This window comes from Colias eurytheme, chromosome 24, assembly GCF_061535395.1.
Source record: "Colias eurytheme isolate Ceu_HAF_F1 chromosome 24, ilColEury1 Martin Lab GWU primary, whole genome shotgun sequence".
In the NCBI taxonomy this organism is placed as follows: Eukaryota; Metazoa; Arthropoda; class Insecta; order Lepidoptera; family Pieridae; genus Colias; species Colias eurytheme.
Window position 1 is genome coordinate 4,081,686 of NC_143003.1, and position 27,611 is coordinate 4,109,296.

Here is a 27,611-nt window from a genome sequence, read left to right on the forward strand (position 1 = left end):
AATAAGGTCTCTGAAAAATTTATGTTATCCTTTTTAAGGTCACAAAAATAAATGCATAAAAAATATAAATTATTTCCAAACTTAAAAAGATAACAAAAATACAAGAAATATATAAAAAATGTGTGCGTGTACTAGTGTACACACGTAAGAAGTAAAACTTCTTTATGACCTTATTTTTCAAAAAATAATTTGCATGCATGCATATGCAACTTTACAGAAATACGTCAATCACGCGTGGTAGGGATAAAATATACCGGCCGAATTGATAACCTCCTCGTTTTTTTTGAAGTCGGTTAAAAAACAAGATGGCGCGTAACGAAAAAATGTTACACTACATTTTTTTCCAACCCCGATAAAGAAGTTTCACTTCAAAAAAATCGTACAACAAAGACTTTTCAGCCTATTTCTAGTTGTCGTTACAACATAGAATCTTGTATCAAAAAAAAAATGCAAAAAATAATAAACATACAAAAAAAAATTATTGAACATTCAACCACCCCAACGAAGACCTAAGATATAAACATTAAAATGATTATAAACATTTAGGCTTGTCTTTTGGGGTCTAATCAGCGAACGATCTCTATACAATATTCTTTTAGACAACTATTAATTTAATAGGGAACGTTGTGATATGGGTTATTAAGTCAGTCGGCACGAATCTAAATAGACCTATACGTTACATGTGCTATGCACGTCTAACTATATCTAAAGCCTAGTTTACGCGAGTTTTAGTACTTGTCAATAGTTATATTTTTAGTGTCAATAAATTATCAAATGATAAGCAAGTAAGTATTACAAAATATTGTTTATGGGTTAATATAGATTAATTACAAATTAGGCAAGATTTTATAGTAAAATAAATGTTTGACACTTCTCTTTGCATTGGTATAAAGTAAAAACGAAACAGTTCATATTTCAGTCTACACGCTAGACACTAGACGCTAGACGCTAGACGCTAATTACACGACAAGTACTAACTCATAAACTTAGAACGTGCGTAACTAACACTCATAGAGATCATTTCTTTTTAACGGTCGAGCTACTGGCGCAACTACTCGAGCGCGTTTGAACGCCGTCTTTCTTCAACAAACTAACACCGAACGCGGGACACTTCTTGCGCAATGCTTTTATTTTATACAGTTTATTCCCTTGAGAATTGTTCGATTCCTCGTAATTCTCTGGCGTCACGTCGGCCGTTATTATTGAGTTTGATAAGGTGTCCATCGGCTCGGGGCTGCTAGATTTATCCCGTTTTCGTCTAAACCTAAACGGAGCGTCCAACGAGTCGACTGAAATGTTCGTAATGTTGGTATCACTGGACGAAAGATCCTGTGTGGCTTCTAGGTTGCCTTTCGGAACGCTCTTTGGCAATTTTTTCCTCGAACTGGAATTCGACCGAACTATCAGCTTCTTCCTCGTGTTATTGACCACTGGAACTTTGTTCTGCGCCGCTTTGAGATTCGGTTCGGAGGGCAGGCGATTTTTGCCGTTCAAATGGCAGTTCTCCGTCATAGCCGATAAGGTTGAAGTTACACTGACGGTGGTGACCGTGTTTGTGTCGTTTGTGGTCATTTTGGTGACACTTAGTGCTTTTCTTGTGAACGTTTTGATGGGGCTTGTTCCATGTGTGTAGTTGGCCGGTCGGGCGAGGTTGGCACGTTGTCCGTGGAAGCTATTTTTCCCTGTGAAGGGTGATTTTACACCGGTCAGTTTATTGGCTTGCGAGTTGGCACCTCTGGTTGGCGGGAAAGTGGACGTTTTGGCCGCGTAGTGGGACTTTAGAGTCGAGTTGATCAATCTCGGCTGCGGTTTTAGATTCGTGTTGTTCGCGTTCCGTATGTTATTGGTCGGCATCATGTAATTCATTTTCGGCGTGAACACTTTTGCCGGCAACATCGGGGACGCGGTGATTTTATACTTTCCGATCACTGATGTTATGTTGTTCTCTGTGTCTGTTTCGTTCGCGTTTAGTGCGTTAGCGTTATCCAACTGTCAACAAAAAAATAATAATTATTAAATACATACAAGTTACCGATATATTACAGGTCGATTCCAAGAATGAGATTAATTTTTATTAAATTGGACATAACAACTAAAAAATTAAGTACGTTATGGTAATAATAGCCTTAAAAACTTGTCGATTACAATCATACTTGTTCTCCAATATTGTCTGCAGTAAGACGCGTGCGCACGGCACGAACACGCGCACACGTACATATAGACGTACAAATGCACGCATACACACACACACACGCACACACGAACCTTGCTAGCGGCGCCCTTGCCCAGTATAGCATGCAACGACACGGGTCTCTCGGGCGCGGGGGCGCCGGCGTGGGGCGCGGAGGGCGCGGGGGCGGGGGGCGCCGTCGAGTAGATACCGCGAGTGAATACAGGAAGCGCGGTTATGTTGTTGCGCCGCCGGTACGACTCGCCCTCCGCGTGCATGCGTAGCTGGATGCTGCAATTAATATAAAAAAATGTAATTCATTTTTTCAATGAAGCTAGTAAAATATTCTGCTCAAACATGGCCTATTGGGCACACTAGAGCAACTTAAAATACATACTTCAATGTCTTAAATAACGTTTTAAATGGAAAACGTTAATGCAACATATGCGGTAAACACTTTCTCGCATATTTATGACTAGCTTTCCGCCCGCTTTGCCTAAATTCTAATAAAATATATACTAAAACCTTCCTCGATAATCAATCTATCTATTTAAAAAAAAAACACATCAAAATCGGTTGCTTAGTTTTTTTAAATTTAAGCATACATAGTGATATAGGGAAAGAAACGGCCACTTTATTTTATAGTGAGTCTATGTAGTGATAGTGATTAATTTCTCATCATTTCAAATTACACATACACTTAACACAACTATATACTGTACTAGCTGCGTGCCGCAGTTTGACCCGCGTGGCGCCGCTCCTGTTGGTCTTAGCGTGATGATATATATAGCCTATAGCCTTCCTCGAAAAATGGGCTATCTAAGACCGAAAGAATTTTTCAAATCGGACCAGTAGTTTCTGAGATGAGCGCGTTCAAACAAACAAACTCTTCGAATAGATATATTTAAAATATTTTAAGCCACTACAAATCAGTCTCCTACAACAAACACAACAATACATTCAACAAAAAAAACACTAACTTCTCAAGAAACCACTGTTGGTGTCCAATCACAGATCCCGGTCTGCACACACGGAGCCACGCGATCGCCTCGCGCGCTGTGAACCCGTGGTGCTTCATCATGTAGCACGCTATTAAGGTACCTGTACGACCGAGACCAGCTAGAAAAGGAAAATGAGCTTTATTGTGATGGTAATATGGTTCAATTTAAAATATCATCGTTTTCATAGTTAGTTCACCGTGCCCATACGACCGAGACCCGCTGGAAGTGAAATAGAGCTTTATTGCAATGGTAATATGGTTCAATTTAAAATGTCATTGTTTTCATAGTTAGTTCACCGTGCCCGTACGACCGACACCCGCTGCAAGTGAAATAGAGCTTTATTGTAATGGCAATAAGGTTCAATTCAAAAAGGCTTAAGACTAGCTGGAAATGTAAAATGAGCTTTATTTTGATAGTAATATGGTTCAATTTAAAAAGTCGTAATCGTTTTCCGAATTAGCTGGACATGGAAGTAAAATAGAACTTTATTATGACTGTAATATGGTTCAATTTAAAAAGTCGTCATCGTTTTCCGAGTTAGCTGGAAAAATTATGAATACACACATACAGCAATTTTTTGCTAAGGTTTTAAAAAAGTGACTATTTAATATCAGCCAGTAGAAAAATTAAACTTTATTTATTGAAGGCTCAAGACCTGGGTTCGACTCCCGCCTCGTGATCGTTTTTTTTTATTATCTAAAAATTATATTTATTTATCACCAAAACACAATTGAACAAACCTTTACAATGCACAGCGACCGCGCCCTTCGCCATCTCCGAGATCCGTATAAACCTGTTCACGATCAAATCCGACGGCACTGAACCATCAACGAAGAACAGTTCCCTATGCTCAAAGCCGTGCGTTGTGAACTGTCTTGCGTCATATGACTTCTTGTTCAGTCGCACTATGGTGGTCACGTGGTGCTTCTTGAAGTACTCGTGGTAGTGTTCGGGGCTGTGGAGCGGGTAGCCACGGTCGAGCCGCGAGCGGTGGTGCGGACCAGAGAACGCGAGCATTTTGCTCGGGATGATCCAGTTTAGGTCGCCGTTCTCGACTTTCTGGAAGGTTCGAAGGTTTTAAATGGTGAAATATTGTTCTATTTTAAATTGAATTGGTTTTGAAAATGCTTCAAATATCCTAGAATCTTTCTATGTAAGTTCAGTTATAAGAGGCAAAATTAGATTTATTATATGTATATGTATAATTTATAATCAATCTTATTTTGCCACTTATCTTACGATCTTACAGTTGACTGATTAGTTATTTATTATGATAATACTTTATGACCATTTATTTGTAATAGTTAAACCATCTCATTATATAAAGTTTAAATTACAAAAAATCCAATCTTGGTTAAAGTGAGGTAAGCCATCTTTTTATATGAACATTGATATTGATTAGCTTACTTAAAAACATTTTGCCATAATTAAATCAACATACCTCATAAAACAAATACTGATCAGCGTCGAAATGCTCGAAATCAAAGAACCTGGCATCGTGTGCCACCTTTATTCCCTGCAGGACGTCCAACAGGGATATATCGAAGAGCGGCGGACCTCCGGAGGCATCTCGAAAGTTCAGGAGGGACCACGTGCCCTCAGTCAGTTGCTTGTACACCGCGCCCGGTGAACTGCCTAGATATATTATCTAGAAGATAATTTTTCATGTTACTGTTTAAGACAACTAAAACTAATAAATCAGATACGACTCTGGTAATTTTTCTTTCTAATATGTACTGTTTATCAGTAGAATAAGCGAGGAAACCTCAAGGATAATTTACAGGATAATAAACACACACATTCTCATAGGTAGATTTTACTAAAATATTTTAAACTAAAATATAAATTAGATTGATATAGTTAGATCATATTGTGAGGTAAAGTATTTATAAATATATTCTAAATTCTTGGGAATAATCTCTAAATTCTTCTTCTTACAATGGGGTCTTAATGTTTACTTTACTAATTATAATTGCGCGCCGCAAACACTGATATATGTACTATTTGTGTAGCTCAGTAATTGTTCTTGAAGCGTCATAGATAGATTTTTGCTGTTTGTAAATTATTTTAACTGATATTCGTTTACAATGAAGAGACAATGTGTTGTTTAATTTCGTTATTGGTTTAATGGTGATGAGTTAAATGTGTTTTAATATAGGTATATTGCACTCTAGGTATGATAGTTAAGGTGCGAATGCTAATAATAACAAATTAAGAAGAATATTAAAAAAAAATACGCATTAACTCTTAAAATGTACGGAAGTTGAAAACATGACTAAAAATTTGTTATAATGTCACGTATATATAGAAGTAATTTAAGGCAGTTACGCCATTCTCTATTACGTCTATGGCACGTGTTAAATTAAAAAAGCGACTGGTTTATTTCTTTGTAGGTGTACAATTTGTTCCCACGCAAGGCGATTATCCAATGAATAGAGATAAACTACATAAAACCTATATTCGTATATTTGTGGAAGTTGGATGGCTATTTTTTCGGAAAATTAAACGCTTTAAATATTCACAACAATAAGAAAATCAACGTCTTAAGTGGCAGATAACAAATCAAACCTAATATGCATTACAAATGTAAAAGTTTATCTGTATGTCTGAAACGCTATCACATCTAAACGACAGCACGGATATCGATGAAATTTGCTCTGAAAATAGAGAGGTCAGGGTAAAATAATTACTTATTTTTCATAATTCAACCCTAATCATGGGGATGAAGTTTAACGCGTGGATTTTCCGCGAGGCACAGATAATTGTGATATTTTGCGCTATCCCATGAACCTTATACATTTCTTTTCCTATCAGATTGCCTGGTAGAGATTGCTGCTTAGCAATAAGGCCTCTTGTACAAACAATGCCTGTTTTGTAATATTATTTTTGTTATACTTTATTTTGTAAATTAATAAATAAATAAATAATTTAAAATCCGTAAGGGATAGTCAACCACGTGCATCGTAACACGCGTTTTCATAGTAATTATGCGAGTACATAAGTGGTATTATGGTAAGGTACCACTGTGTCGATCTTGCAAGGGTGTGGTGCGTGCGTGACCTAATTCATGTCGATTGTACAAACGTAACTGATGATTTAAAAAAGTATTTTTAGATTGTAAATGCCATAACAAAACTTTAAGTTCTCTGTCTAAACATACATATTTTATATTTTAAGTAACTTCATAATACATAAACATTATAATGTATATACGTACATAAAAGATTACTTCAGTATACATAAAATCAAAACTGTACTAAAGCAATATGGATAAACTGTCGGTCGTCAATTTTATTTCTCTAATATCATAAATGCGAAAGTATAATATTTTCCCCAATCATGAAGAATTGACGTCGACCGGATGAAGTTTTTGCTTTAGCAATATAACCCTTTTGCATGACATTTTGACAACCTTACATGGATTAGATTGAGCTTTCTGTCCGCGGTTTTGTCCGCAAAACTGAATGAAAATCGGTGCAGCAGTTTTTGAGTTTAGCGAAAAAAAAATATTGAAGTGATTACGGGCAACGAAATTATTTATATGAAAAATATTAAATAACTAACCTGATAACTCCCAATAAGATAGGCGGCATTGAGTCTGAGCGTTTCATTGTTACTCGTGTAGAATACGATCTTCTTCTTTGGATTTTTCTCCAGTTCCTCGTTGAGTTTATTGCAAAACTGGTACAAATGGCACAGGTGATAAGGTCCAAAGTCGAAGTAGAAGTTCTCGTAAACGATCTCATCCTCGATGTGGAAGTATTTACTGTTTCGAGTCGGCTTCGGCTTATATCCGGTTTTGAGGGTTGCGAAGTATAATCTGTCTGAAAGAAAGATAGTGTTACTGTCATCTATAATTACTTGAATGGGCGACAATGTATACAGCGCCTTAAATAACGAAGGCAACTATTTCAATCAAAACTTTATTTAATAATTCGGTCATTCCTACATGTTTTTAAATAATTTGGAAATGAAAGGGACAGAATGTAATTAGGTACTGTAGAAATAAAATAATTAATACCCCCATAATGGCTTAATAATGAGATCCTTTTTAGAATAATGTCGAATAATTATTTAACGATGAACGATTACATCCATACTAATATTATAAATGCGAAAGTAACTCTGTCTGTCTGTCTGTTACTCAATCACGCCTTAACTACTGAACCTATTTGCATGAAATTTGGTATAGAGATATTTTGATACCCGTGAAAGGACATAGGCCACTTTTTATTGCGAAATATGTACAATAATATTATGTAGTAGTTAATAATATCAAATCTTTTTTATTTCTTACTTTTCCGTTTTTGAAGTCGGTTGTTTTTAACGCAGTTATTTTTATTTAATACTTTTTAGTGTATTTTTCAACACGAATCAAACGAGCCCAAACTCGATAAAGTTGAGTCAATATATTACTGAGTTCCTATGGCCACCTTCCGATTCCATAATCAAATCAGCTTCATGTCATGATAATGTTTCATCGCTATCAAATTTACATACGTATACAAAATTTCAGCTCAATCGGTTACCGGGAAGTGAATCAAAGTTACTTGCTACATATCAACTTAGTCATCGAGTACAGACAAAAATGCTCATAAAAATAAAAACTACTGGGCCTATCCGAAAAAAAAAATTATGGGACCAATTCGACACCATCCCGCATCGAACAAAAAAAGAATCACGTAAATCGGTTCAGAAACCTCGGAGTAATCGGTGTACATACATAAAAAAAAATATACCGGCCGAATTAATAACCGCATAAAATCGCATGGAGAGCTTAAATTTCATTCAAGGCTCTAATCGCACGGAAAGCTAAATTTTCACAAAAAAGCTCTAATCGCACCGAGAGCTTAATTTTCACAAAAAGCTCTCATCGCACGGAGAGCTTAATTTTGACAAAAAGCTTTAATCGCACGGAAAGCTTAATTTTCACAAAAAGCTCTAATCGCACGGAGAGCTTAATTTTCGCAAAAAGCTTTAATCGCACGGAAAGCTTAATTTTCACAAAAAGCTCTAATCGCACGGAGAGCTTAATTTTCACAAAAAAGCTCTAATCGCATGGAGAGCTTAAATTTCATAAAAAGCCTTAATCACACGGAAAGCTTAATTTTCACAAGAAGCTCTAATCACACAGAGAGCTTAACTTTCACAAGAAGCTCTAATCACACGGAGAGCTTAATTTTCATAAAAAGCTCTAATCACACGGAAAGCTTAATATTCACTTAAAACTAATCGCATGGAGAGCTTAATTTTCATTAAAGGCTCTAATCGCATGGAGAGCTTAATTTTCATAAAAAGCTCTAATCGCACGGAAAGCTTAATATTCACTAATAAAAATAACTGCGTTAAAAACAACCGACTTCAAAAACGGAAAGGTAAGAAATAAAAAAGATTTGACATTATTATTTACTACATATTATTTTTTATTTATTATTTTTTATTTATTAAAATTTTTTTATTTATTTACTACATACATTTATTTATTTATTAAAAAGGTTTGATGTCGGTGCACGGGCTTAATACTAAGTGCTTGATGTTCGGCACCAACTTCAAACCTATTTAATAAATAGCACATCCATACTAATATTATAAATGCGAAAGTAACTCTGTCTGTCTGTCTGTTACTCAATCACGCCTTAACTACTGAACCAATTTGCATGAAATTTGGTATAGAGATATTTTGATACCCGAGAAAGGACATAGCCCACTTTTTATTGCGAAATATGTACCACGGGTGAAGCCGGGGCGGACCGCTAGTAGAGCTATAAAGTAAATACATAGAAAGAAAATTAAAAAGAATTTAACGCTATGAGAATGTGCCTTAATTCAGATAGTGTGCAAACTGTACATTTCTATTCAAACATGTAATGCGACTGCAGTTTTATTTTTAAAGTAGGTATGTTTAAAGAGACACGCTTCGGCCGCAGATTTAGAGATTCCGTAATGTTAAAGTTGGTTAAAATTTATTCAATCTACTTTTACTCGCATATACAGATATACAGATTTAGAACTACAGAGTACAGACTCTGTAGTGCTAAATCGTTAATTACTTAAATAGAACTAGAAATGAAAAAAATTTTGAATATTCATATAGTTATATCTTTGTTAACCAACAAAGAAAAACAGTCAAAGTGAATCCTCATACGGACATACGAATCTGTTTTTATGTAAGATGCCATATTTGAAAAGCAGAAGACATTGTAGGACATATTAAGCTGATATCATTAAAATTCCCGTACGAGGTTATCGATTATCTTCCAAGGATTTTATTTACATACTATTACTCTTACAAAAGATATTGTTGAGACTGAATATCTTAGACTAGCTGTGCTCCGGGGTTTTACCCGCATTTCTCCGCTCCTATTGGTCTTAGCCTGATATGATACATAGTCTATAGCCTTCCTCCTGGGACTAACTAACAGTGAAATAATATTTCAAATCGGACCCGTGGTTCCTTAGATTAGCGTGTTCAAGCAAACAAACTCTAAATATCTTTATAATATTAAGTATAGATTCCTGTCTCAATATATAACACTTATTGTTGGATGAAATCATGGTGATTCCGTTGGTACGTTTTAAACAGTTTTTATTAGTCAATTGCTTATGTAATTTAAAACCTTATGTATACGAGAATAAGCCAATTACCGTGCCACATGCCTCGTGCGTTGTATGCAATATGTGTAGGAAGCATGTACCTATATTGTATATTTTTACCATATCATATATAAATACAATAATTTTCAAATACTTGCAGTCATTGGCCAGTTGATACTCCTCCCAAAGAAACGAAGAAAAAATAATAACTAGATAATACAAGGATATAGTGGGAAAATATAAGAAGCTCTAATAAAAAGATCCTGAATCTATCAGTAATCATTATAGTAATATGAAATATCACAATGGTTTAGTCCATTTTAATTTAAAGCTCCCACACTAGAAAAGAAAGAAAGAAAATACATTTAATCCAGCACCTAAAAATACAAGGCAAAAACAACAAAATAACTTACAATGAACAAAAACAATTAAATAAAAATTACAATTTATAAAAGAAGTAAGTAGGTATGTATGGTCACGTTTGTACAAGTATAAAAAAAACATAGGTATTATATTATGTGGATGACTATAGTATGTGTGCTGGACAAGGATACCACTCAGCAAATCTGTGGCTTAATAGCCGCAGCACTGATTTTCAGTTTCAAATTTTCACTACAGACAGACTAAACACTACAAACACATCCAGTATGAATTTTTATAAGCCTTCATTTTACTTCAAAACTAAGGCGAAAAGTTGAATATATCGCGAACATCTAGTATATAAGACATTCAATTATCTGCTCCTATACATCCGTATGATAATACGTAGACAATTGAAATACAACATTGCTATTGCATGCTTCCCGGCAGTTTCTAACTCACCTAGACGGCATAAAACCTTAATGTTTTCTTTAGCGTACATAATTGTGCAAGGAACTGTTTTAATGCCTTGGCCATTCTAGGTTCTCCATTTTATTCCAGCAAGATTATTTATTGGCGCGATAATCCTGATGTAGAGCTTTGCTCGACTTCGAGCTTTTAAAAACATTTTATGCTTTTAAAATTATTCGTTACGTGGTTGTACGTTCAATATAGCAGAGAGCATGTTGAATTTTATCAGATTAGAATCTTAAAAACAAACAAAACTGCAGATCGTTATGATACGATATAGATACGTTATGATAGATACGATACGCCCAACTTTATACTTCGATATTTTCATTCAAAACTGAACTTTCACAGGTATCAATAGTCTCTGCTAATTGAAACCAAACATTGGAAATCTGGTCTTGCATCCGCGGCTTCATTTTAATTGAAGCTATTCTTTTGACTCCGAATTCTCCATCAATATGCGGCAAGCGCTGATTCGCTTAATTGGGGCATGCATATAAAACTACTCCGAATTGGGTCCATTACTATTAAATGACCAATCAGATATTTTGCTCAATTATGTGGGGAATGAGCACGTGTGCGCAAAAAGTTGTATGTAAGTTCTTACCTCTAAATTAAAACGTATTCTACTGGCATAGGAACGAGAAATACGACTAAAAGATTAGATTTTTGTCTGGAGATTAAGGCTAGAGATTGATAAAGGCTACTTTTTCCCGCTGTGAAACACCTCATCCCTAAGGGAATTGTCTTTTATTACGCCGTGGGCGGAATGTTGAATTTTAATTTCAACATAAATATAAAATACTAACGTTCTATCGACGGATGAATGAATAAAAACTTTACAAAGAAAGAAACCAAGCAAAGCAATATTACAACGAACATTTCCAACCCATTTATGTCAGGAACGCTGAAAATGAAATCGCAATCACCTTGAATACCAAAAGAAAGCACGCCAAAGTTATCCGATACTTTGAATTTCAAGGTGAGCTTGGAAATTAGATCAATTTTTAATTATAGCGGCCAAGTGGTTGTTCAGGCACTGACGGGTAACCCTGCATCGTTAAGTGGCGATTACTTTACCTTACACTATTATTAACTTGAAACGGAAGATGCAGTAAAAGTGGAAGGTATGAACTGAAGGCGATTTGCTGTATAAATAGCAACTAACAACAGTGAAAATAGTCAAAATGTCACACAAATTTGTGAATTTTCTAGTCAACCTATACAAATTCTAAGTGTATTAAATTATTTACCTTTTAGAAAAAAGCATATTTTATTTGGAAAATGTTATATGAATTCTGATGTAAGTCAGCTATCGTTGAAACAACTACAACAACATCTTCAACATATTAAAAGGCATGCATCAGAAGACAATTTCATTCAACACTAAAAAGTAAGTAGTAGATTTTCCGGAATATTTATTTAAGAGTTTTAAATCTTCTTTATTGTATTAAGGGCCGATTTTTCAATGCTTGGATAAAACTTATTCGTCGAATAATGTATAAAACTACCATTTTAAAAACGTATTCTATAAATTGCCCGTATTGACAGTTTACATTTTAATATTATCGTGTAATACTTTATTGGACGGATAAGTTTTATCCAATCATTGAAAAATCGGCCCTAAATAACACTATTATGCATGCCAAACAATTGCATTATACAGCTTTGAATACCATCAAAATATTACAAAAATAACAGCATGACATAACATTGCATAGCCTTAACATTTTTCATTGCCAGAGATGTTTGTGCAAAGCTCAAATAATACTTTATTTCCTAACATCACGTCAAACTTGACGAGCGAACCGGCATACATCGATCTTATCGATTCCTATAATGAATTTGGAAAAGATAATATGTAAATAATTCTTTCTTGGGCCATACCACTTATGCAACATCAAGGCCACGCTGTCGCACCCCACCCTTATTGCATGTGTATTGTGTAGCGGGTAGGAAATTATGGCTATTTCTATACGCCGTAAGGGTAGCTTATTTAAATTTTTAATCACTACAGGTCATCGAGGGCGGAGTCTAGAATATAAAGTATCGAATAACATTTGCAACTTTGCAAGAATGCGGCATCGATCTTGTATATCTGATACATGTTTATAATAGCGGCATTTTATAAAGACAAACAGATTTATTTAAAAATAAATATTACAGAGATTATAAAAGATAGTCTTTTATAATAAACTAGCTGTTCCGCGCGGTTTCACCCCCGTGGCTCCACCCCTGTTGCCCGTAGAGTGATGATATATAGCCTATACCTTCCTCGATAAATGGGCTATCTAACACCGAAAGAATTTTTCAAATCGGCCCAGTAGTTCCCGAGATTAGCGAGTTCAAACAAACAAACAAACAAACTCTTCAGCTTTATAATATTAGTATAGATAGTAAAATAGTATCATAAAATCAGTTATGGAAATTAATTCAGGCCACTGTTAATTTGAGCTTGATTAGTTTACAAACAAATAACACGTTTGATAATCTGAAAATCATCAATGAATTAACTCATAAACCGGTATGCATTTATCACTGAGCAATCATTGTTCTGAATGAATAGTCAATTATCGGAACTCGTGAAAGCAAATTAACTTGTAAATTACGTTTTTTATCTTAATTACCATTTAGTAAATTAATTACGTCGATACAATAACAGCATTTTAAATAAAATCTATACTATCTATAAAGCTGAAGAGTTTGTTTGTTTGTTTGAACGCGCTAATCTCGGGAACTACTGGTCCGATTTGAAAAATTCTTTTTCTGTTAGATAGCCCATTTATCGAGGAAGGTTATATCATTACGCTACGACCAACAGGAGTGGAGCCACGGGGGTGAAACCGCGCGGAGCAGCTAGTAATATTATAAAGCTGAAGAGTTTGTTTGTTTGAACGCGCTAATCAAAAGAACTACTGGTCCGATTTGAAAAATTCTGTCGGTGTTTGATAGCCCATTTAACGGGGAATGCTATAGGCTCCGCTTACTGTTGGTCTTAGCGTGATGATATTATATATATATATATATATATATATATATATATATATATATATATATATATATACAGTAAGCGGAGCCACGCGGATGAAACCGCGGAGCGTAAGCTAGTATTACATAAACAAGAGCAACAATAAAACGTGAAATCTTTTAAAGTGAAGTCAAAGTATTTCTCGTGTCATTTATAATTATTTACTAAAAAGCTTTAAAGGGTATGGTTATATTATGTAACTAAATAGACTACAAGCCCGCGTAGGACAAAAATATGGGTCAAATGAACCACCATGGGACATATCTAGAACGATAGCAGAGCAAAAAATAATAAGATTCATCACTATGCCGTCACTTGTAAGCTGTCCAACTGAGTGCAGATGAGAATTGAAAAGTACAGGTAGACTCGGTAAATTTTGGTCATATATTTTTGTACGGCATTCTTAACCATCGATAGATCCATTAAAAATAATAAGAAACCGCTCAGTGCCGTACAAAAATGTGGGTCCACCAAGTCGGAATTTTTATTTAATTTCCGAGAGTTACCGGGGGTAAATTTGGTCATTTGACCATGTACGGCATCTGTGTCATACTATTGCTATACTGCTTTTAATCCATTATTCCGCAACGCCGTACAAAAATCATGGGGACAAGGGGAAAAAATCGAGAGTTGTAATCCCCTCTCTTTCCCCACTCCAGGGGGTCATTTGACACAACACGAAATAAATTTATTTTTAAAGTATTTTATGCATAGATAATATTTTTTCATGTGCCGTACATTTTCGTTGGTTCAAAGGGGAAAAATCTGAAAAAGAAAAAAATCCATATAACGAAATATTTGCTTTATATTTTTATAATAAAATATAAATATACATTAATATTAAGAAGCTCGAGGTGGTTAATTATCACCTTGGAAAGTCGGAGTCAGGTGGAATGGACTCCGTTAAATTGATGAACTAATAAAAAAGCTATGAACGAAAAGATGTGAATTATATGCAATCAGTCCATGAATACAGGTAAAGTCACAAGCAAATGCTAGTAATATATACATATTCAAAATGTACAAGTAAAGCGCTTTCAAATGATACCAAACACTGCATATTTATCTTAACTTATTTTTTTTACTCTGTATGTTTTGTCCGCTAGAGGGCGCCACATTAGATTTTGTGAAACCCCATATAGCCTTTAGCTAGCTGGTCGCTGGTTATCCAGTGAACAATTCAGACGCCTCTAATGATATGTCATTTGTCGAATTCTGATAAGTAGTTTAGAAGTTACGAGGGAATAGATGAACATACATACATGACCTGTAAACAACCATAACCCTCCTTTTGCTTTGCCGTAGTTGGGTAAAAATATGTTAATGCCGTACTGTATCAAATGGCCATAAAGCACTCTTAAAATTGTAGCTTTCGTCGCTTTCATCAGCCTAAAAGATGTGGTCTGCACAAAAATGTACGGCATCGTTTTTTCCTAATTTATCTATGTTAATACTATTTAAAACAACGGATAAAGTGTAGAAAACTATTATATTTCATTAATCTACGATGTTTAAACTTTAACAAAATTTCTGGTTTTGCATTGCTCTATAACTTTTTTTAGAACGGTTTCTTTTGAACGGCAATACTATACAACAATTGAATTTTACAATATCATGTTAAAAAAAAAGTTCCCGTACAGGGTCAAATGACCTTACAGCTCTTTATATCAAGAATTCGATGAAATTAAGATGATTATTGGTATACATGTAAAAGAACAATTATTTTTTGACGGCATTGCTTTTAATAGTACTTTTGAGTGCTAGATAATGTTTTGGAACCGAAGCCGTACTTAGTCAAACGACCCCCTGGAGTGGGGAAAGAGAGGGGATTGCATCTCTCGATTTTTTCCCCTTGTCCCCATGATTTTTGTACGGCGTTGCGGAATAATGGATTAAAAGCAGTATAGCAATAGTATGACACAGATGCCGTACATGGTCAAATGACCAAATTTACCCCCGGTAACTCTCGGAAATTAAATAAAAATTCCGACTTGGTGGACCCTCATTTTTGTACGGCACTGAGCGGTTTCTTATTATTTTTAATGGATCTATCGATGGTTAAGAATGCCGTACAAAAATATATGACCAAAATTTACCGAGTCTACCTGTACTTTTCAATTCTCATCTGCACTCAGTTGGACAGCTTACAAGTGACGGCATAGTGATGAATCTTATTATTTTTTGCTCTGCTATCGTTCTAGATATGTCCCCTGGTGGTTCATTTGACCCATATTTTTGTCCTATGTGGGCTTGTAGTCTAAAAGGTATGTTATAGTTGAACTATTACGTATTTCAGTTACACGCTCTCGTTATTTATGCAACATGCAATCGTAATCCTACTATGTATTATACTGTATTATGTACATGTACATTTTCTATCTCTAGGTTTAAGATTTATTATGTGATTTAGTTACAGCAATACCAGGATGGGATTAGAATAAAAGAAGGTTTTACACATTTTACTTGTTTTACTAACACACTAGCTGTGCCCCGCGGTTTTACCCGCATTGCTTCGCTCCTGTTGGTTTTACCATATAGCCTACAACCTTCCTCGATAAATGGGCAATCTAACACCGAAATAATTTTTCAACCAGGACCTGTAGTTCCTGAGATTAGCGCGTTCAAACAAACAAACTCTTCAGCTTTATAATATAAAGTATAGATTGATTTATTTTAACCCCGTTCAAACGAGCGAAGTCAGCGATCAAAATAATACTTCGTCTATGAATATGTGTTTTTTTAACAAATGGATCCGTTCCGTTCATAGAGCGTGCGGTTATTCAAAAATAAATAAAAAGTTCATACCTAGTTCGACAATGCCCGTAGCGTCCAAACTCTTGTAAAATTTATTTCTAGTTTGTTTAGGATGTTTACTTGAGCCACACTGTAGTGTACGTAATACGTATGTATACGAGTAAATATTTGATTTTGAATAGTATGCGACTCACTTTACCTTATTTAAATAGAACCTAAAGGTTACAGGCTTATCTAAAATGTATCTGCGATGTTTGTGATACAATTTAAACACTACAATTTAAATGTAAATATAGTTAAAAACAAAAATCATGATATAATAAGATAAACTATTTACGTTTATTGTATTGTCACTGATTCTTGATGAGTGTACAAAGTTTGAATTAAATTGAAATAAATCTAAAAGAGTCGGTTACATACAAGCATACAAACATACAACTGAAACTAATAATAAGCGTGCTAAAAAAGAAAATTTCAAAAAAGTTGGCTAGTACCTATATTATTGTCTGTCAGAGCTAGCGCGCACGAGCAACTTTGTCTCCGCAACTATTTTGTCTCCGCAACTATTTTGTCTCTCCCACCTATGGGCTAGTATGAAAGTGCGCGTACGTAGCGACGCGGACGCAACTCCCCATACAAATTGACGAGAGAGACAAAATAGTTGCGGAGACAAAGTTGCTCGTGCGCGCTAGCTCTTAGTATAATCATTCAGAAAGCGAGTACAACATAAAATGTAGTCGAATAAAATTTTTATGTAGTTACCAAGTTTAATACCACATTACTCAGACCACGATAATTTTGTGAATAATGTAGAACTCTAATAATTTCGTGTGTAGTTGCATTTTACGACTAGCTTTAGTATGCAATTGCTATGGTTAATGCGCTTGCAAATAATACCCAAGTGCAGAAACATGAATAAGTAAATCGCGATCGAGAAGTAGCTATAGGTTTTAAACTTTAATATTTTGAAGTGAAACTTCTTTAGGTGCATTGAGAGATGATTGTAGTAGGGGAGCCCAAGAGGGGATTTTGGGATTTACTCGAGCGCGTCAGATTACTATAAGGGACGGTACCTTAGCTATTCATTAGTACCTCTAGTCAATATGAGCAGTTATGGTTGGTGGGTGCGCTCAGGGGCCCCGCTGGAAAATTTGAATAATCCATAATTCCCTAAGGTTGAGCTCGAATCGTCAGATTAGCGAAATGGGGACTTCTTATATTGTAATTAACCCCCCCCATATATTAATCTGACGCGCTCGAATAATATTACTTTAATTTTTTACCCTTTCTTCATAGCGATTAAATCGCCACTTAAATCGTCAGATTAACGTATACTTTTTTTCAGTGACGTCCTGGAGCATGCAAAATATCAATATCTAACGCGCTTGAGTATTTCCAAGCCAATTTTTTTCTTTTTTAAATAAAAAAAAACTAAAAACCCTTCCCCACCGCTAAAAGTGAAAACATTATAGGACCTTTTTTTCTCGCTATGGTCTAATCTACCAATTCTAATAGGTTCCCGTGACGCTCGAGTAAATCCACATTTAGCCTCCTGGGCTCCCCTACTATTGAGAGTAAAATTTCAAGTTCACGTCATGGAGTATGGCGACAATTTTGGTATATTTGAAATTTGAATCTTGTCAAAGAAGTTTCACTTATGAGTTATGACACGTGTGCTCGACACACACGCTCTTTTTTTAATGACGGTTTTTGAATGAAAATACACCAAGATGTTATCTTTAGAAAATTGTTAATATTTAATTTTTTTTATTTTTTATTAATCAAGTCATCGAAATCATTCGTGATTTATTAAAAGTAGGTAATAATATATGAAGTTTAAAAAACATTGAAAACCTTCGATAAACTTTTAGTAGCTCCTTGTAAGGGAATGGACCTTCGCGGTTGCGTGATAATTGATAAACTTGAGCTTCTAAAAACAAAGTTTTGATAGGTGAAACTTGGAAGTTTCTGACTTTGAATTGAGTAGTTTTCAATATAATGGATGGAAGTTATATTTTTGATATTACATCAACATTAATAGTTTTTGAATTATGCTTACTATGCCTCACAGCATTATTAACAGCTTTTGCTGATCGCGATAAGTTAACTATTCTTGTAGAAACTTGACTAAATCTATTAGTTTTCGTCATAGGTAACTATTGAACATAGGTTATATTTTTTAATATTTCTAGCCGCAACAAGATTCGTGTGATAAGAGTTATCCTAAGCGAACACGCTACTAGAGTAAAAAGGGGGGTACTTTATAAAATAACAAAAAATAAACAATATAGGTACCGATATTATATTTGTCTCGTATTTCAATTTTAATCCCATTTGCCTGACCCTGACCATTACGATTTGTGACAGATTAACTAGAAAACGAAGGCTAACTAGAAACTGTGTAACTGCAAAGTGTTGGAGTGATGTAATTCACTTTGTTTATGTTGATGTCACAGTTAAATATTGCATTATATGTTATGATATGTATATGGTGCAAGTGCATACATTGCCAAGGATGTTTTTATTATGTACTAAACTCGATCATATTTCGAAAGATTACTCTTGTTGTTGATGATCTTATACAAATATAAGAACATCTTCAATGACCTAGAGGTCATTTGCAAGAAATTTACTACTAGAGTATAACCCCTTTGAAGGATCATGTCGAATTACCAGTCACCCTGTATACTTACTTATAGCTGAAGAGTTTGTTTGTTTGTTGAAACACGCTAATCTCAGGAACTACTGGTCCGATTAGAAAAATTCTATCAGTGTTAGTTAGACCATTTATCTATATAACCTATAGGAAAGCTATAGGCGCTAAGTTCAATAGGAGTGCAAGGCAAGAACAAGGCGGGTAAAACGGCAGGGCACAGCTAGTGAAGGATAATTTATTTATTTATTTATTTATTTATTTATTTATTTATATTTGGGAAACAAACAATACAATATATCATATAAACAAGAGATAACAAACCATACACATATCAGTAAAGTTTCCACTAAAAATTTAAATTCTTAAAAACAAATACACATTCAGTCACAAACAGTCTACTTGTGGATACAAATAATTATAGAAATAACAAGCATGAATACAATTCAAATATCTCAGTTAGTTACTATTGCATTTATTTCGAACTTTGGTTTTGTACGATTTGAATTTTTCGTTAAATAAATCAAGGTCACTAAAATTATTATTATAATTATGACAAACACGGTATAAATATGTATTTCTAGCAAATTTGGATTTAAATTTAGGTAATGCAAATAGGGCTTTGTCACGAGAGCATATACGCGGACATCGTAAGAGTAAATTGCCTAGAAGAAAAGAAGAATCGACGCTATTATTAAGTATCTTATATAAGAATACCTGGTCTCTTTCATGTCGACGATTTATCAAAGGAAGCACTTCCGGAATGGGACCAGACTGTTTAGCTCGTTTATAATTCAAATGTTTGATAAATTTATTTTGAATGTGTTCAATATTATTTATGTAGATATTATATTGAGGATTCCAGGCTGTAGAAGCATATTCCAATATAGTTCGTACGAACGAGTTATACAAAAGAATTAAAGTTGAACACATTTTAAACTCCCTACCAACTCTTAAGACAAAACCAAGCATTTGATACGCTTTGGCTGTAATAAAATTAATATGGGCTGAAAAAGTTAACTTATAATCTAAGAGGACACCTAAATCTTTTACTTCAGTCAACCTAGTCAGCGATGTTCCATTCAAAGAGTAATCGAACAATATAGGCTTAATTTTTCTAGTAAAAGTAATAACGTTGCATTTATTCACATTTAAAAGCAGGGAATTCGCAGAACAGTAACGACACAAGTTAAGAAGATCCTCCTGTAGTAAAGAGCAATCACGTTGATCTTTGATCACTCTAAATATTTTCATGTCATCCGCATAAAGTAAGATATTACAGTGTCTAAACTGACAAATAACATCATTTATAAATATATTGAACAGCAGAGGACCTAGGTGAGAACCTTGAGGTACTCCAGAGGTAACTGGAATGAAGGAAGAACAATGACCTTTTATATTAACAGCTTGGCTACGTTCTCTGAGGTATGATTCCAGCCAACGTAGGAGATCGCCATGTATACCGGCCACCCGAAGTTTGTGAATTAATAACGAATGGGAGATTTTATCAAATGCCTTCGAGTAGTCGGTATAAACAACATCCACCTGTCCACCCCGGTCCATAGCACAAGCCACATTATGAAGAAATTCACACAAATTAGACTCTGTGGATCGTCGGTCAATAAAGCCATGCTGCTGTTCAATAATAACTGGTCTGATATGTGGAAATATAGCATCATAAACAACTTTCTCAAATAATTTCGCGATCGTATTTAATTTTGAAATAGGCCGATAATTTTTGATATTATGTTTATTTCCGGATTTATAAATTGGGATGACATGGGACCGCTTCCAGAGTTTTGGCATTGTCCCCGTATTGAGAGATAATTTAAATAAATGACAAATGGGAGACGCCAGATTGTAATAGCAGGACTTATAAAACAAAGGAGGAATTCCATCAGGTCCACAGCCTTTGGAAATATCCAATTTTTTCAAATAACTTGCCACTTTGTTCCGACAAACTTGAATTGATCCTAAACCTAAAGAGTGATTATCAACCGTACAATCTAGAGAACCACAATCAAGCGAAGATTTACAATCGTCTGCTTCGTAAACAGATTGAAAATAATGGTTAAAAGTATTGCAGATATCATGACCGTCGCTTATAGTTTTACTATCTAAAAACATTGTGGCAGGTAAATCGGGACATGCTTTTTTAGATTTAACAAAAGACCAAAAATATCGACTATTAAACCTCAATTTGGTTTCCGCGTTACTGATATAACGATCATAACAAATTTTATAAGAGTGTTTTTCACGCCCACGTAAAATTTTAAAGGTATTGTAATCACTTAACCTTCCATAAGTCTTCCACTTTTTATGAAATTTTAACTTCTCTTTATTAATTTTTATCAATGATTTAGAGAACCAGGTTGGATATTTGGACTCAGTCACTCGTCGCTTGGGAACATATTTTTCAATAATATCATATAGGTAATCGTAGAAACTATTCAAAGCAATGTCAATGTTCTCCGAATTAAGCATACTAGACCAATCGCAGCGAGAAAGTTCAAGGTTAATGTCATCAAAATTAGCAGCGCGAAAAACATGAACAAAACGAGGGATCGATCGTAAATTATTTACGCGCGAAACAACAATTTTAACGGTTAAAGCAGGATGATGAGCATCCTCCAAGACAAGAGGTTCATTACAATGTTTAACAGAGCATTCGCACCCTGCAATGACGAGATCCAGTTGCTTATTGTTTTTATTTGGAATTCTATTATACTGGCTGAAATTAGTAAAGTTTAAAAAACAATGCATAGCTCTGATAAAAATGTCCTGATCATTTACATTGATTATGTTAGGGTATTCCTGAGGATCACCCCATATAGCGGAGGAAATATTAAAATCCCCGAGGATTAAATATTCGTCAGTTGGGTTATTAGTATAAGAGGAAGATATCGTTTCAAAAAACTCAGTCAAACCTTCAAACTGCAAACGGCAATGTGGGAAATAACAGCAATAAATTCGATATATTTTAGAGTGGGAAGAAGTCCCCAGCGTAAACGATACTTCTATTATGTCAGCAGAAGCACCTGTAACATCGATACAATTCGAGGACCGAATTAATAATTCGCGTTTTATGGCGATTAAGACACCACCACCTAATGTATCACCTCTAAGGGAATAGTTTCTATCACAACGATAAACGTTATAACGGTGATCAAACAATTCAGCATCAAATATGCCCGGCAAGAGCCATGTTTCACATAAGCAAATTACATCGTAATCAGAGCATAAAAGATTTTGGAAAAAAGTTATTGTTTTGGTTCTTAGCCCACGTACATTTTGATAATAAAATGAAAGTTCAGGGGACGCCATTGTTCAAGAAATGTATAAAATCACCACATCGAGAGTGATACTCAAAAAAGCACATAAAATAAACAAAAAATATTAACATGAATAGAGACCATTGGTAACCAATCAAAAGTGCGTTCGGATTTTTAAAATAACATTTGAATAAATATGTAATAATTGTTGATGTTCTCGTGACTTTGCCATTAATTAATAAATAAATTACAATAAGGATTAAACAAGTTAATTGAGCTAGATATAGTACACTTATTTTATCTTGTTTAAATCTTTGTAATCAGAGATGTGAATCAACGGTGTGTTATCCGCCTGACGAACCATGATTGAGCAGTTCTTAACCCACACGAACTTGTAGTTTCTTTCCTTCGCCAATTCCTTAGTGCGTTTAAGCAAGACTTTATTGGCTCTCGTCAAGTGGTCATTAAAGTGTATAAAAGAGTTGATGCCAGTATAGCCAATATCACAGGCCTTTAGTTTTAATTTTCTTGCTTGTGTTAGAAAATCGTCTTTTTTGTAACGAGCCTGAAATCTCACAACGATGGGCTTAATTTGTTTATTATCTCTATCTTTCGGAGCAACACGTGTGATAAAATCTAGATCAGTGCTCAGGTTCAATGGGAATTGAAATCTGTCACCTATGACTTTTAGGATTTCAAAGAGATTTTCACCCTTTTTCTCAGGTATACCATAAATTTCAATATTCGAACGTCTGGACCACTGCTCCCTGGTATTATTATCATTTTCTAAGCTTTTTATACAATCTTTTAGATTTGAGACTTCAGTAGCCGTTGAAGCAAAGGATTTTACCTTTTTTTCAAGCGTTGAAATAGTTTTGCTGAAATCATCATATCTGCTGTTTATAAATGTGATACTATCTTTTAAACTAATAATTTCTTGTTTTATACAATTTAAATCTGACGAAATTCTATTCATAATTGATGATTCCAGTGAGTGCCGCAGCTTTTCCATCTCTTCGGATATAATCTCTCGAATAGAGTCAGCTGATAATGCATTATTATTCGTAGCGATAGGAGATTTCAAAGAAGACGTGCCACCTCTACGTGTTGTAATGTTCTCAGGACTTCGTTGCAACAATTGAGCGCATGAGCGTACTGGGGTATTTTCAGTATTCAGGGATCTTGACTGATGAGCGGAACATTCAGGGCAAAACCAATTTTTTTTAAATTCGCTTGTCAATTGTTTCTTTTTGTCAGTTGGAAACAAACATGCAATATGATAATTTCGTTTACAATGAGGGCAAGATAAAATCCCAGCGCTGCCTTCCGTTGTAGCTTTGCAACAGGCAAACTTCATAATGATTAGAAAATTTAATTAATTAAGAAAAAAAAAAAAAATAGTTTTCAGATAATATGACCCTGTCAGGATCGAACTTCCTACTAACTATCCAAGTCCAGTTCACTTTGTACAGAGCTACGAGTGTCTTGTAGTTTACAACGAAATTAAGTTTCTTATTGTATCTGGCAAATCGTCACGATAGATGACAATGTTACTTTATAACTTTTATTTTTAATATACCGTCAACCACTTTTATCACTCACTGTTTACACAAAAAGTTTCGAATGTTAATTTTAATAATAAATCGTGTTGTATAACGCGTATTCGTTCACAAATCAGATTGTTTTTGATAACTTAAGCACCACTGAGAAAAACTTCTAACAAATTAAACTATTTCAATTAGATTTGAATCAAATTTGTAACCCGCTTGTTCAAACACGTACGCTTCACACTGACGTTAGCGACCGACTGATAAATCAAACAATCAATTGTTTGATTTCTATGTGTATTGCATTATTGGTTTATATTTTTTATTCAAACCACAATTTATAGACTAATAGAATTAGATCGATGAACCAAATATTATAGCTCAGTATATTCGTGAGCATTCTTTGTTAAACATACTGTCTTTTTAATCAAAAATGTCATACATATATGTTGCATTTGGTTTTACGTTAAGATATAGAATTGCAGAAATGCTCTGCAATTGTATTACAGAGCCTTCGTATATATTAATGAAGAAGAAATTCTTCATTCCGTTATTCTTACCGAGCGATGTGATAAATCTTGTAATTCATTATTAATGGGTAAGTAAAGTAATTATTTAATGAAATACTTTTGCACATAATCAAACACCTAATACACTAGAAACTATGCTGCAAAAAGTAACTTATATTCCACATGATAGTTATTTTGATAAACAATAGATGGAAGCGCACATCATAGTTACACCTACATTTGTCACAAGTCAAAATCTAAATAAAATGCTTAGATATATTACCTTTTATAATCTCAGTGGAAGATATGATGACATCATTCTCATCCATTCTCACTTTGTAACATAAAAAGTAATTTATTTTATCTTCCAATCCGTTGATATCTTAGTTCTATTTACTGTTTATCCGTAAGTCATCTTATTGGAATCCATTTTGATTTAATTTTTTGATGCATCTGTAAAGAAATATTCTACAATTGTGTAATGCGCTTTTATTATAATTTATAACATTATTGTCAATGTGATCAATAAAACAATAAAGATACAGATACAGCATACTCTTATTTAAAGTTTAATAAGTAGTATTATTAAAAAATTTGGCAAATTGTTTTATAAAGAATAATTTCATCAAATGGTACCAGTCCAGTGAGTGATGTTGCTCAGATATTAGTGTTCCTCCAAAATAAATAAGTAATACACTCAATCTTTTATACCTCATTATAATATTACATTTTCAGTAAATTTGCCTGTTGTATTGTAGCAAGTTTAATCTTTTACCAGATCGAAGTCTAGAAAATCTTTTTAAAGTTAAGTAAAATAGACATTTATATTTCTTACCATCTGTTCCGATAAATAGAAGCCAGCTCCTTTTAATGCGTTTTAACCTTGACAAGTTACGAAAATCACCTGCTAATAGGTCTAGTCCGCCAATTTAGAATCACTGCAAAAAACACAAGACACCACTTCAAACTGCACTTTTACTTCGTAATAATGAATGTGTATGGTTAATGATTGGAAAGTATTTTCAATTCGTATAGTTTCGAATGTATTTCATCGTTTTTTTTGTCGCAACGTAGTTAGTTTCATTGGCGGCGCGTAGGAAGCTTTATTACGCGGCGTGGGACGTTATTTCTTACTTAAAACTAAGGTCAGATCTGACCAAATAGGAACTGCGGAGTCTTCCTACGATAATAATTGATAATTTCATTCATAAACCGCTTTATTAGCAAACTAGGGACCGTATAACTCGTTCAGCACTCGGATGTCTACTGGCAAAAAACCGGGCGTAACAACAAATCAAAATAGTAGACGTAGCATCACAATTTGCAAGGTCGCAAAATGTTGTTTAATTTGTCTTATATATAAAGTCACCAGTACGTACTTTATTTTATTTGCCGAAGCCGATAATCAAATAAAAAGCTAGCCGTTGATGTAGACAAATCGAACTACAAAACCAAATTTTGTAATAGGTTTTAAAAATCTGTATCAAAGAATACTTATACTCTAAAAAAGAGATCTGTATTCAGCATTTTGACCACAGAACATATATACTCAGGGGAGACTTTGACATTCTTCATTGGTCTATAATTTAGATTGTCTATGGACTAAATAAATGTCAGATCCGATGTATTAATATTTTTTATATCTGTGAATCATCTATGAAACAAGGTATATAGCCATAAATTAAAATATTGAATTAAATTGGAATTAAATATTAAATATTATGCCGTTATGCGTAACAAAAATAAGATGGAGTAACTTACTATAGTAATTTTCCGATTTTCAAAAATTTGTCACTCAAAAACTAAAAGTTTCCTCAAAGTGAAATTTCAGATTTAGGTTCCATAGGACAATAGCTAACCACAAAAAAATTTACGACTCTCAACTCCACGCCCTATAATGTACAGTTTAGCTTGTATGTTTGTTATTCTAAAACAAAAAATTCGGAAACTATTTGTTTAACTAAACAAGAAGAAAATAATTAACAGACAATTTGATATTAGTTTATATTTTAATAGTCAGTAAATAATTTTGTACCTATTTGACCTCCAAGGCTCCATCCATTAGAAACTTATTTTAAGGTTCAAAAATAGTAATAAAAATACATACTAATATTATAAATGCGAAAGTAACTCTGTCTGTCTGTCTGTTACTCAATCACGCCTAAACTACTGAACCAATTTGCATGAAATTTGGTATGGAGATATTTTGATACCCGAGAAAGGACATAGGCTACCTTTTATTGCGAAATATGTACCACGGGCGAAGCCGGGGCGGACCTCTAGTATTGATATAAAACAAGGTAATGCAGTGCATTATTCAAGGTCATGGGGCACAATAAAAAACGCTAAATATTGTGAATTCATTTTTAATATTACACACAGTACACACTATCTAGGTATTTCATAAAATCGATTACAATTATATTGTAATTAAGGAGGGTAGATCATAGAGTACAATCCATCATACATTTAATAAGTGAAGAGACGGCAAAAACATGTTACAAAGAATCAACAAGCGTTAGAGTGAGAAAAACTTTAATAATTATTTCTTTAGTAATAATGTATAATGTAGTTATATCTTATATTAAAACGTGTTTATTACACTACAGTCTATATCAATTAAATTGGAAAAAGCGCGCCATTTCCAAATTGCCATTTCTCGTAGCGTCATCCGTATTTCATACATTTTAACGGACACTTTTCTTTCATAGAGATTGTACTCCTCTATCTACACTCAATAATTTATTACAATACTGACATGCGGTGCAAACTAATTTTTGTAGTTTAAATTACACTCAGGATCTAAACTAAAATTGTGGCAGATTCTGTCTCCAATTTTTATAAAATTGAGATAGATGAATTCGTAACATAATTTTATTGGGTAAATTTACTCACACACAATTATATAGTTACATTTTAATTTGTGAAATATAACTGACAAACCTTCTAACAAGTATAATTATTACTTGAGACTATTACTAATAAATATTAAATATATTTCAAATGTTATCAACAATGTATCATACTTTTATCACATACTTACCCAAGTATATCCATTTTATAAACTTACGATATTTGTATACTCTGCGCTAGGATCAAGCTGATTTATAATTTGACTAACAGTTGATGGTAACAATCGCATTTGTTTTCAAATATATTAATTTAAGCACCAACATACAAAATTAACTACAAATGCAAGTTAAGTTTTCAAAATTAACTTATGCATATTGCAGTTTCAAATGCTGTATTTGA

At 34.0% G+C, this 27,611-nt stretch overlaps 2 protein-coding genes across 4 annotated transcripts; both read right to left on the reverse strand.

The window, feature by feature from the left end:
* Nucleotides 1-25,843, reverse strand: LOC149897934 (uncharacterized). Of its 3 annotated transcripts, none has more exons than XM_090115758.1 (9): nt 25,739-25,843; nt 25,195-25,297; nt 24,643-24,812; nt 6,736-6,995; nt 4,613-4,819; nt 3,912-4,230; nt 3,151-3,289; nt 2,266-2,461; nt 1-1,989 (listed from the first exon to the last, which is right to left on the reverse strand). In XM_090115758.1, exons 3-9 carry the CDS (start codon nt 24,686-24,688, stop codon nt 1,018-1,020), a joined length of 2,139 nt encoding a protein of 712 aa, XP_089971884.1. In that variant the 5' UTR covers nt 24,689-24,812; nt 25,195-25,297; nt 25,739-25,843; the 3' UTR covers nt 1-1,017. The 3 variants fall into 3 exon arrangements, with proteins under 3 accessions (XP_089971884.1, XP_089971886.1, XP_089971883.1); XM_090115760.1 differs by lacking the exon at nt 25,739-25,843 and adding an exon at nt 25,494-25,638; XM_090115757.1 differs by lacking the exon at nt 25,739-25,843 and having other exon boundaries at nt 25,195-25,641.
* On the reverse strand, nt 20,221-23,559 carry LOC149897935 (uncharacterized). The gene has a single exon (XM_090115808.1). The coding sequence runs from the start codon at nt 23,313-23,315 to the stop codon at nt 22,596-22,598; it is 720 nt and encodes a 239-aa protein (XP_089971934.1). The 5' UTR covers nt 23,316-23,559; the 3' UTR covers nt 20,221-22,595.
* Nucleotides 25,844-27,611: the final 1,768 nt, after the last annotated feature.